We start from the raw sequence: 12,227 nt of genomic DNA on the forward strand, positions 1-12,227 counted from the left end.
ATTTGAATTTAAGTGCTATTGCTATTCAATAGGGCATTTGTCATAACTACTTTCATTTGTGCTTGGGGCTATTGCCTAGTGCTTATCAGATGAGCGGTTGTGTGAGTTGTGTGTTTGTTTACGAATGAGCCCCTTCTTATGCTTGTGTATTTTTAGAGATTAGTAGCAGGTATGGTGAAATCACTTGTGTGTTTTTAACTTTTATTACCATATACATAAGGATTACAAGCAGGGCTCTGATTTGGAGTAAACAAGTAATTAGCTATGCCAATAGGAATACATTATGCTTATTAAAAGATGTTCTTTCCCCTTAAAGTTCCTCTTCAGATCGGACAGTAATATTATTAGAGTTCCTTTCTATGCCATTGCTCTGCTGGTCACGGATGGTCACTGCCAGATTTTCCATCTTCTTCACAGCATCTTCCGTGTCCGATATCCGCTGTTCAGCCACGCCCACCTTCGAAGACAGCTTGCAGACATCCTATCCTGCTGCAAAAAGGAGACCAGGGGTGAGGCGACTCAGCAAGAGCCTCGGATTCCTACTTCCGCACCTGCTGCTATTTGGTTTTCTTTTAATTATTGCTGAGCGTAGCCCCTTATGTAATCATCAAAGTGCTGTTGCAGGATTTGAGGTTCTCATATCAGTGAGCGTGGATCTTGCCTGTCAGTTTCGTGTTTTGTGTCCACATCTCTTCCTGGTTTTTCTATTGTTAGAAATCATGATTAATGAGAGTATTAATATTGTTTACATTGATACATGATGCTGATCCTCGTGCCAAAGAAAAAATATTTCAGCACCCAAAAGATGCAAGTCATTTAAAATCATAATAAACAAACAATGCACATTGTCAAACTTTTCAGGAAACGAATGGTGAGAAAGTAGACCAAACTGGAAGCTTTGACGATCATGATTGGAACTGGCTGCCAGGTCCCCTGTCAACCCACGATCAGTGGAAAAGCCAGAAGGTCACGAACCAATGGAATCGGATGATCGGTTCCTGAAACACGTGTGGCTTTCAACATCTTACACAGGGCCTTCCACCCTCACTGGCCTCTGCTGACATTTTATGTTTACAAGAACTATGGCTGGTAGAGGCTCCATTTATGGACTGCTTTGTAACCTATCATAATAAAGCTTTGAAAGGGACCGTAGGAAGACCATCCGCTGGCCTCAGTATTTTTGTGAGAAGCTCATCAAATCTAGATGTTAAGACAATTCACCCAAACCCTTTTATCCAGATTCTGATCATAAAAAACGGGAATTGAGCTAGGATGGGTCCTCAAACATCTTGCGTTGTTCCAATATACACTGAAACCCCAGCAATGCTGCCTGCACAGATTTTCTGGACATTGTAATTTGCATAGATGTTCATCTGGTTCATAACAAAGACTGCTTGGCACACGCGAAAGAAAGAAAACAATGAGCTATACCAGGAAATTCTAAAAATATTGCTTTGCCTAAACAATGGACAAAGGCAATGGATACGAGACACTTTCACGTGTTAATTGGCAACATGCAGGGAGAAATCCCTGTGCTAAAACTTGGAAAAATTGTGCCCTTGAAGCCACATTAGATTACTTCTGTATCTCCACTAATATGTTCGAACAAGCAACATCCCTAAGAGTAGTGCCAACCATGGCCAATCTGGCTGCATCAGATCGAAGCGAATTCCACTCTCACCCTATTAAATTTAGAACATCCAAAAAAGCTCCCTGAGAAACTGTACATTTGGTTAGAAAACCAGAAAACTAGCACTAATTACATACAAGCGCTAGCTGCTTTCAAGACTCCAAGAAAAAAAAGCGCAACACACCTTGCCACCCCAAAGCACAGTTTCGATGATCTGTTGTTTGAGTCAAAGTGGACTATGCGTAAAGAGGTGAGAGCACTCCGGCACGCCCCAGTAATAGTAAGAAGCGACCCGATTGGAAAAAAGGAACAAAAATAAACTCTGCAATGCATCCGAACGATGCAGAAAAAATGATGAAGGCATTGGGAGAAAATAATAACAGAAACGTGTGGTAATTATTGAATGGAAGAAACTCATCTACATGCAAGTCTCATCAAATTCTGTTCCAGAATAGACTTGGATATTACATTTCACAGCCTTATACAATAATAATGCCGGAAAAATACCTGCGCAAATTCCAATGATCTCATCATCATGGAATCTTAATTTTGATATAGATTAAATCCTTGTAATTATAAAATAACATGAGCAAACCTAGAGCTCCTGGCCCTGATGGGCTGATAAATGTAATGGGCCCGATTTAGCCAGGTTATTCCAAAAAAAAAAAAAAAAATCACCTTACAAGTTTATGTCCCGGAGTCTTGGAAAAAGAGGATCATTATTCCTATATTCAATAAGGGAGATCGCATGAGCCCTGCCAATTACAGGCCAATTTCCCTATTGGACGTTTTCGGAAAGATTTTTGAGTCCGTGCTCCCAAGACGATTAAATGAATGGGCTCTTAGAACTGGAGCCCTAGAAAGTAGACCAACTGGTTTTGTCAAAGGTACCTGAATTTGTTTCTGTTGAGTCTATTGCAAATGAAGACCCTTCGAGAAGATTATAAAATCTATATGGCATGCATCGACCTTGAAGGTGCATTTGACAGCATCGTGAGGGAGCGACTCTTGTCAAAGATAGTGGCCGGATGCCTGTATGACTTCTTAAATGCAATAAAAGCCCTATAGACCGGTAAATCACTGCACATTAGACTTGATCATGAAGGCCTATTGACAAAATCCATCACAACTACGAAAAGCCTAAAGTAAGGCAGTCCTCTCGCAGCCTTCCTGTTGAACTTGTTTATTGCAGATATACGACACATCATAGATCCTGCGCTTTCATACGCACCAAAACTAAACCAAAAGATTGGGTGGATGTTTTACGCAGATGACTTGAAGATTTTGGACAGAACTCGTGGGCTACAACAAAAACTAGAAATGATTCAGAAATACATTGATCTAAAAGGCTTACGTATTAATCCCAAAAAATATGAAATACTAATTAAGGAAAAAAGGAGCTCGCAGAAATCCAAAAACCTGGTTTCGTTTCTAAATAATCATAGTCTGCAACCAGTGCCCACCATCAAGTATCTTGGCACCATGATTAGTGCAAATTCAAATGAGGCACCATGGAAAGAATATTTGGACGGAATAGTAATCCAACTATCTGCACAGGCGAAGCTAATAGGACGAAAATACGGCAAGTTCTCACTGCTCCATATTGTACGCTTCTACAACCAAAAAGCCGTTCCCACCTTATCATATGGAGCAGAAGCTGGTCTTAGCCTCCCTTGGGACACATGGGATCGACTGGAAGGGAAATTCTGGCGGACTGTCTTGCACTTGCCGAATGCAGTCCCTGTAGAAAGTTTTCGCCATGAAGTTGGGCTATTTTCTTTATATGCAAGAGTAAAATGGAAGACCTTACAACTCTTTGATAAAATAAACTACCTTGTCCTTTACAATTTGCGTTTTTGGTGACTGAACCTGGAAACCACCCCGCTTGGACTCTGGACTTATGGTCGAAAAGATGCCTTGACATCTTTACTAACTTGGGAACATCAAAAGAGAGCCTGACCAATAACCTCCGGTATGTGAAGAAAATCGTACGGACATATGATTGGCAAGAGACCAAAACAATAAGATCTCACTCAAAGACTCACACGCTTACAAACACTTTGATATCTTCTTACAATCAAACTCTGACCTACCTGACAAAGTTCCCAAGCGATAAACATCAAAACTTGTTCATGTGATTTTGGTTAAATACTCTCCACAATAATACTTCACTCCACAGATATGGCCTGGGTGTGCATTCTAAATGTAGACTTTGTAATGCACAAGAGGAGTCTTTAAAACATTTAATTTTGTTCTGCCAAAAGCTACGAAGTTTAAGAACTTTGTATCTATATAGTCATCTATCAGCACAATTTGGTCTAGATGCTGAAGCATGGTGGGAGGCTCTTTATGCAGGCGGGATGCCTAGATGGACTCATGCGTTGACTACATTTTTAAAAATAGTTTTAGAGAGATTGTTCATTGCTTAAATGTAGATGGAAGGAGTTTTGAGGTAAATGGTAAAAGTTTGTAATAAATAATAATACTGTTTACATAGATTGGTAACAATTCTAAGCAAATATACCTTGTTTTGGGTGAGCAATGGACTGGTGACCTATATTCTGACTGTACTCTGGAACACCAATAAAATAATATATATATATATATTTTTTTAAAGTAATCAACACACTAATGTTATTGGCTGAAAAAAGTTACTTCTCAACTGCTCTGTTAGAAACATTATTAGGTGGAAGTCAAAATAGGCGATGGAAGAAAATGTAATTCACCCAGCAGATTTAGATGCCCTAATGAGAGACAGTGGAGGTTCACTTTTAAGTCGTAATTGAGGCCAGTTTGAGAAGGTACACAATCGATTTGCGTGTCCAAACAATGAAAGCAGTGGATGGTAAAAGGACAGAAATGCACCACTTTTAAAATGATAAAATAGTGACATTGTGCGTAAAGCGTTTGGCTAAACAGAGGGCCGCTCACTTTCCTCTGTGGGCTCCCTCCTTTGGAATAGCCTTCCCGTGCCTGGCGCCTTGAGCAGGATCTTCTTAAATTCCAGAAGCTCCAAAGACATTCCTCTTTTTCCTCCTCCTTCCCTCCTCTACTAATCCCACAGTTGCTGAATTGGCGTCCTTGGCCCTTATGAATCTTCAGGGCCTTGACCTCCCACACCAATTCTTCCCAGCTCCTGTCTTTCCACAGCACTTTGCATCTGCACACCCTCTGCTAGAGAGACTCACACTTACACCTCCCGCGGCCCAGGTCGTGTAGCACTCTACATTCCTAGAACTTCGTCCATGGCTCACCCACGGGCTCAGACTCCCCAGCACTTACCCCCTCTTCCCTATTCCTTTCTGCACTTGCACGTTCTAAATACTCACAAGACATAGTAGGTTCGTCCCCCTCCCCCTTTCCCCTGTGTGCTTAAACATAGTGCTGTAATGTTGCAATGTATTTCCCACTCTCCTTCCCTGCCTTCTGGCACGATATGAAACAGTATATTCTTAGTGTAAAAGTGCCTAATAAGCAAACAAATAAATATTTAGATGCAAGTGATTTTATGAGCTACATACATCCATACATTTGAAGGGAAATGCCTAGACATTTCATGTGCCCACGATAACAGTAAATGTGATGTAAGCTATGCAGCACTATTTATTTGGGACTGTTGTTCAGAAGAAATGCAACAGTCTTATTTTGACCCTGATCTCTGGCAGAGTTTACAATGACCGTGGTTTATATTGTGAAAGAATGAAGTGACATCCAAGCCAAAATTGCAAAATGTACCTGCTGATACTGGGTACCAGGCGAATGGGGATATAGTGGAGCATCTTCTGGCGGAGAGGACTCATGTTCATCCGGGGCATCTGGATCATCTGGTTCCTACAAATTACATTTTTGGATAAACGTATTAAAATACAGAACCTAAATCATCTGAAATTGTTCAAAAAGGAAAGGTCCAACTATACATTTTTTTTTAACTTTTGTTTTGCATCTTTAGCTTGAGTTCAACCAAGGCTATGCATTCACTTTATGTAAACAGTGTGTTAAAAAGGATTACAATTTAAAAAAAGCAAAACAGCAGATTAAATATCTCTAGGAAAGGGAAGTTTAAGAACCACAAAAGCCAACACAACCCTTTTAAACTCTCATCTGCAACAGTTATAAGGCTTCTCTGCATATTCATAATACTGTAGAATGAGAATTGTGTCTGTACATTTTTCTCCCACTGAACTGTGAATACATTTTACATTTACATATTTTCACACACTTCATTTTTGTGGAGAATCAATTCAATCTTCTCGTTTTGCACCTGACTAGCTGAAGGCGGATGCAATGTTAATATGGAAGGTGGCAAAATCTGAAAAGATAAAAAAAGTTAGGGTGTCTAACTTATTTATTATGGAGCGAGTTATTAAAAAGAAGACAACATAAGACTCTGTATTCAGTTACATGAAAAAGTTATCCATTAATGAAGCGTCATGAAATTTTGACTTTAAGTCAACACAAAACCCTTAGTGCAGGAACTTAACTTTTTTATTTAGACATTAAGAAGCTCATGTCGACTGAAACATACTTTGTATTGCCAAAAATACAACAAACGTTTTTAAGATGTAAGCAAATATTCTCTACAGAGAAATCACAGTGCCACACTAAAGTTTACATTTTGAATGACATGCCAAGTGGCTTGGTGGTCAATCATAGAAAAGCACAGACACTTGGTTTACAGAACGGAATTAGAGGATGGTAATAGAATAGCTTAAAATTATAGAAAATAACATGGGACAGCAGAGATAAGGATCAACTCCAGAGACCTCGAAGAAGTACGATTTATACAAGGGCATTCAGATAATTCAACACCTGGGTCTTATACTCTATAGAGATACTGTATGATTAAGATCAAAATAGAAGCCTGCCACTCACATTAGCAGGTAATGTTGAATGTATGTTTATTATTTAGTCGTGTAGCTAATTGTTTTAAGGCAGTTTCTACAAATGTTCATAAATGATATTAAACCCTCTTTTTGGTCTAGTTAATTTTGCTTAGTACTTTGTTCAAAAACAAATTACAAAAATGTCCTGGACTGCTTCGCTTTCCACAATCAGTGAAGCACAACTCCTAATACACATAGCATAGAATGAGCTACAGTGAACAAAAAGTCAATTATTAAGGGAGGCTTTTCCATTTGAAAGAAAATTAAATAAAACATCACACATCCAGAGCCAAGCAACAGGGAAAAAATAGACTATGAAGGCAACAAACATCAAAACTCAAAAAAAGTACACTGGGCACTTCTAAGGTTTTTGAAACGTGCATGCTACAGAAGAAAATATTTACCATCACATTCATGAAGTATTCTCTTGCTATCACTTTTGACATGAACAATTTTAACATTTTATTTTTTTATCCCGCGATTGCCAATTGTTTTTATGTGCTTGGTGCACTTGCTCTAAGACTTCGACTGGGCATGCAAGTTATCCAATATTGTGAACAATGTGATTAAGCTTTGTATTGTTATCAACTCATGTGGTGATTCATAGTATAAACTGTCATTGTTGATTTTATATTATTTCTGTGGTGTTTGTATGGATAGGCTGTTTTGCTTTCTGAAACAGACTTGAAATTGAATTGAAAAATTGAATTGAAAAAGTATGTTTGATCAGACAAACCAAAATTGCTAAAGTAACCGCTCTTTTAAAATGTAACCTGTTAGCCCTATCCTTTGAACTACCTTAACCCTCATTCTTTAATCTCTTATCCATAATCAAATCCCTCAACAACTAGCCTGCCATTTCATCCCCTACGTGCTGTGAAGAATCATGCGTATCCCTCAGTGAAACCCTGCCTAAAGTCTCCTCCCAGGTGGCCAGGGGAAAGCAGTCGATTCTCGATCCCAACCCTGGGAGTGGTGTACTGCGGGAGGATCACCTCGGCGGAGACAGCGCCCAGGGTATTGAGGAGATTTCGTGGGATGAGACACAGTATTTTTCCTCTAACAGGGAGACTCTTACCACTGTGCCAAAAGAGGTTATTGCTTATTGCCATTTTAATGTCTCTCAACCTCCTATTAAATCTAAGGTGGTGGTAAACCTTAAGGTTCTAACACCAAAGCATATTATACCAAAAGAATTAATCTTTTTGGTTTTTAAAATCAAATGCCCTCCTCACTACCAAGGGTACAATACAAGAAGTGGTGGAAATGTTGTCTTATCTAAATGATCTGCCTCTAGCAAAGTTAAAACCTACAGCCCCTCTGTTAAAATTTATGAGGGAATTAAACCTACCCTTAAAATTACTCAAGAAGAAGAAAAACCTCACTTTGATGAAGTAAACTAAATGTCCCAGAATCCTAGAGTAAATGAGATGAAGAAGAGGGCTGAAGAGGCATGTAGATGTAAGAGTCGGGCAATTACACTTAACAGCCTTTGCAAGGGGCAGGCAATTCAAACTAATGGCTCACACCTGGAGCCAATTGCCAAATCTGAGAGGCATAAAAGGCTGCAGCAGGAGGAGAGGAGTGAGGGAGGGCAGGAGTTGGAAGGCTGCCAGTATTAGTAGCAGTAGAAGAGCACAAGGCTAGCAATTCACCAGGAAGTGTGATCAGAGAAAGGACGCCAGAACGTGGAGACAGCAGATTTCACCTGCAAGTTCTGAGTGGGTCCTGTGTTCTCAAAACCTGCATGGCCGTGGCCGCAGCGAGGTGCTGAGAGTGGAGTTTTCCCCATGTGCGCCTAGTGATTGTGATTGCAGAGCCGTGACCATGCTAAAGCCTGAGGCCCGCAGCAGAAAGCAAGTCGAGGGACTGAGGAGTGAAGGAGACTCCCAATTGGTGTGGCTGGACCAGAGACACTCGTGCTGCACAAAAGTGTGGGTCCCAAATGTACCAAAGCAGTAGTAGAAGCTAAAAAAGTCAGGAAGGTGAAGCAGCCCGCAACCACAGTGTTCCTGTAGCCGGTGTGTGAAGCTCGGCTTTCCGGTTCACTCAGCAAGCCTTGCCGATAACTTACCAGCTCTAAAGTAACTTGTGTAAGTTCAAAAGCGAATATAAACTATTCGTCATTGTGGAAATACTTTCAAACAATGGAAATTTAACACGCGTACTGATAGTGAAAGCTGTAGTGTTCGCGTACGAAGAAAAGCATCTAATTTCCATTGTTGAACAATTTACTGTTGCTGGAGTGGTTGTGTGACGCTAATTAAAATAGGGAAACACCTGTTAAAACCTTTTAAACAAACAAACTTTCACAAGAATTACAAGTGATTGCAGCACCAAAAGAAGGTCACTTGTGGCCAATTGTAAAGGAGTTTAAAATCATGTCCGCAATATTACATGGACATACAATCATTTGCAACCCTTTAAGGTTAAAGATCCATCTTAAAGAGGGCTTGCGTTTGCCTAAATCTGTTTTTACTTTGAAGACTGAACCTTGTTGAATTCAGAACAATTATTCTCTAAGTCCAGAAGTAGTTGTATTTACGAGAAGAACACGCATTACCCAAGCCAAGAGTCAAACCCTTTCCATAGTCAAACAAGTCTTATTTAGATCTATCCACCTGATCTGCGAGAATGTTAAAGGTCCTGTATCTTCTGATACAATTGAGGCATTGTTACCTGAAGCTGGAAGAGTGGCAATACAGCTTATGGGTAGTTACTGGAACCAAGAAGGTGTGAAACAAGATGGGGAAGGGGGCTGGGTGCTTGTAAAGAAGATTAAGAAAATAATCTGTAACTGCTGAAGTTGAGATAAAGTCAGACTTGGGGCAGAGGCAGGTTGTACTTGTGGCAGTAAGGCAGACAGCAGAGGCAAAGAGGCTGCCCTTTTCTTAGAGTATAGGAAAGAGTGCCTTGCCTACGTGTAGAGGTTGAAGTGCCTTGTCTTCCTATGACTAATAATTCTGAAGTATAAAGTTGAAGCAGAAGTACCTGAACTGTGGTGGTGTATACAACTGTCAGTGGATGTCACATTGAAGTTGGTTGGAGTAGTGGCATACTGAGAAACAAAGGAGTCTGTTCTCACAGTAGTAGAAGAGTGGATGGCAAGAAGAAGAAAGCAACAACCCAAAGAGAAGCATCCTGATAATTATACCAAATATACTGCAGGGGTCCTCATCAATTGTAAAGTTGAAGAATAATAAGATGTTAAGCTATTCTTTGAACTGAGTCAAATAATCTTGTAAAGAAGATATTCCCAAATACAATTGGTGCTATTTTTCTTGGCTGAAATTGGAATGGGATATTTTCAACAAAAAGCTGAAGAATTGTTACCAGTGGATTTTTGTTCGATGAACTTTTGTTTTGACTTAGAATATACAAGAACTGATTTAAGACTTTTCTTTCCCTTTGAACATTTGAAGAACTGATAAGAACTGGTTCAAGACTTTTCTTTCCGTTTGCACACTTGGGAAGTTGACTTTGGAGAACCCTGGGGAAGGGATTTACCCAGGACAGGTGAATATCATCCATAATACTGTTTAATTATTGTTTACTCTTTCATATTGTTATTGATTACCTTTGAATGTTTTGTTGAGTGTGAGGGCCAGTTTGCCTATGTTAGGCGTTATTCCCTTAGCCTTTAGACCAGTAGGGAATTCCCTGATTAGAGTAGGACCAGCAAGGATTTATTTGCAACCTTTTTCTTTAATAAACAAAACTACAAACAGTTCTCCGGCTCGCATTATTGACCCCTCACACTGCGTACCCCTATCTTATTAACCCCTTACACCAAACCCCTTTACCACCATCACCTAGCCATAAAACCCCTAATATACTTATCCCCTTTCTTCTAGGCCTTTACCGCTAAGCGTTAATCATTAAGCCCTTAACCTCTTAATGCGAACACCTAAAATCCAGTCCGTCTATTTGTAACACCTATTCTTCAACTTCAAGCACCTGGTTGGAGTCCACTAACCCCTAATACCCTAACCCGGATCACTTAAACCCATAACCACTATACTCAAAATTATTTGGTATCCAGTGAAAATGTAACCCGTAAAAATGTAGTCAGTGAAAAACTCATGGTGAAAATAACTCTGCAGTGAATAAGTTACCAAGTAAAACATAGTTATAAATTGTTGCTGGAAAGTAGCCAAAAATGTAGTGCTGCCAGGGTAATTGTCAGGGTTGAGGGTTATGGCCTGTGCTTTGGGTAAAGATTTTGGTTAGAATTAGGGTGAGAGTTAGGGTCAAGGTGGTTTGAGCAGAGCTGGCGATGTTGGGGTTTGGTGGGCTGGGGAACCGGTTTGCATTGGTCATGGATCATGTGGCAATTACAGATATCCCCAACACACACTACAGACTCGGCACCCCTACTTAGACGCGAGTCACCAATTGCCTTACGACCAGAGTATGAAGAATACTGAGACATTTTTAGCAAAGCTGCAGCTGACACCCTGCCAACTCATCGTTCATTCAACTGCAAGATGGATTTAGAACCTGGGGCCACCTTACCCTATAGCAGAATCTATGCATTAACGGAAGCTGAAAGAATACATAGACACGAACCTCCAGAATGGGTTTATCAGACTCTTGATGTCACTGGTAGCGTCATCCCTGTTTTATGTGCCCAAGAAGACCAGGGACCTAAGGACCTGTAATGACTACCGGGCAGTAAACCGCATTACAGTGAAAAATCGTTACCCATTACCCCTTATGCCGGTTCTTCTGGACCAAGTGCGACGCGCTAAGATTTATACCAAGCTGGACCTGCGGGGGGCCTACCATCTGGTGCGGGTGTGTGAAGAGGACATATGGAAGACTGCGTTCAGAACTAAATCTGGACTTTACGAGCATCAGGTCATGCCATTCGGTCTCTGCAACGCACCCGCCACCTTCCAGCACTTTCTGGATGAGCTACTCCGTGGTATATATTGATGATATCTTGATATATTCCCAGTCCAAGGAACAATATGTCCAACTTTTGACGGCCATCCTGCAACACCTTAGGGAACATCGTCTCTATGCCAAATTGGAGAAATGCGAGTTCCACTGCACCACAGTAGAATTCCTGGGGTTCGTTCTATCCCTGAAGGGTGTTCAGATGATATGCATAAAATACAAGCAATCCTGGACTGGCCTACTCCCAAGAACCTGAAGGATGTTCAAGCTGTCCTTGGTTTTGTGAATATTTACAGGCGTTTCCATCCTTGGCAAAAAAAGGTTTTATCCATCACATGCCTTCTGGGAAAATGGATACCATTCAAATGGGACTCTGCGGCAGAAGAACATTTCAAACAACTAAAACAAGCCTTTACCACAGCCCAAGTCCTATTACACCAGGACCCCTCTCAACCATTCCTGGTGGAAACCGACGCCTCCAGACATACATTGCGAGCCGTGGGATCAGAACGTCATCTCCATCCCGTGGCATATTACTCAAGGAAACTGGACACAGCAGAACACAACTACACCATAGCAGACCGAGAGCTGTTGGCTATCAAAGCAGCATTTACAGAGTAGAGACACTACATGCTTGGAGCTCGACGCACAGTAACTGTGCTAACCGACCATCGCAACCTGAAGTTTCTGAAGTCAGCAAGAGCCCTCACACAGTCAGCTGTGATGGGCCATGTACTTTGACGACTTTGGTTTTGTTGTAATTTACCGTCCGGGACAAGAAAATAAAAAGCCAGACATACTGTCTCACTATC

At 40.8% G+C, this 12,227-nt stretch overlaps 1 protein-coding gene across 3 annotated transcripts in view; it reads right to left on the reverse strand.

Moving 5' to 3' along the window:
* Positions 1 to 12,227, reverse strand: part of USP9X (ubiquitin specific peptidase 9 X-linked) — a 2,614,063-nt gene that overhangs the window by 102,739 nt on the left and 2,499,097 nt on the right. For all 3 annotated transcript variants that reach the window (XM_069636534.1, XM_069636533.1, XM_069636535.1), the window contains exon 44: positions 5,366 to 5,461. In XM_069636534.1, the coding sequence (XP_069492635.1) occupies positions 5,366 to 5,461 (96 nt within the window). The remainder of the gene's footprint in view (positions 1 to 5,365; positions 5,462 to 12,227) is intronic.

Source organism: Ambystoma mexicanum, chromosome 7p (genome assembly GCF_040938575.1).
Source record: "Ambystoma mexicanum isolate Mex_15411 chromosome 7p, UKY_AmexF1_1, whole genome shotgun sequence".
Lineage (NCBI taxonomy): Eukaryota > Metazoa > Chordata > Amphibia > Caudata > Ambystomatidae > Ambystoma > Ambystoma mexicanum.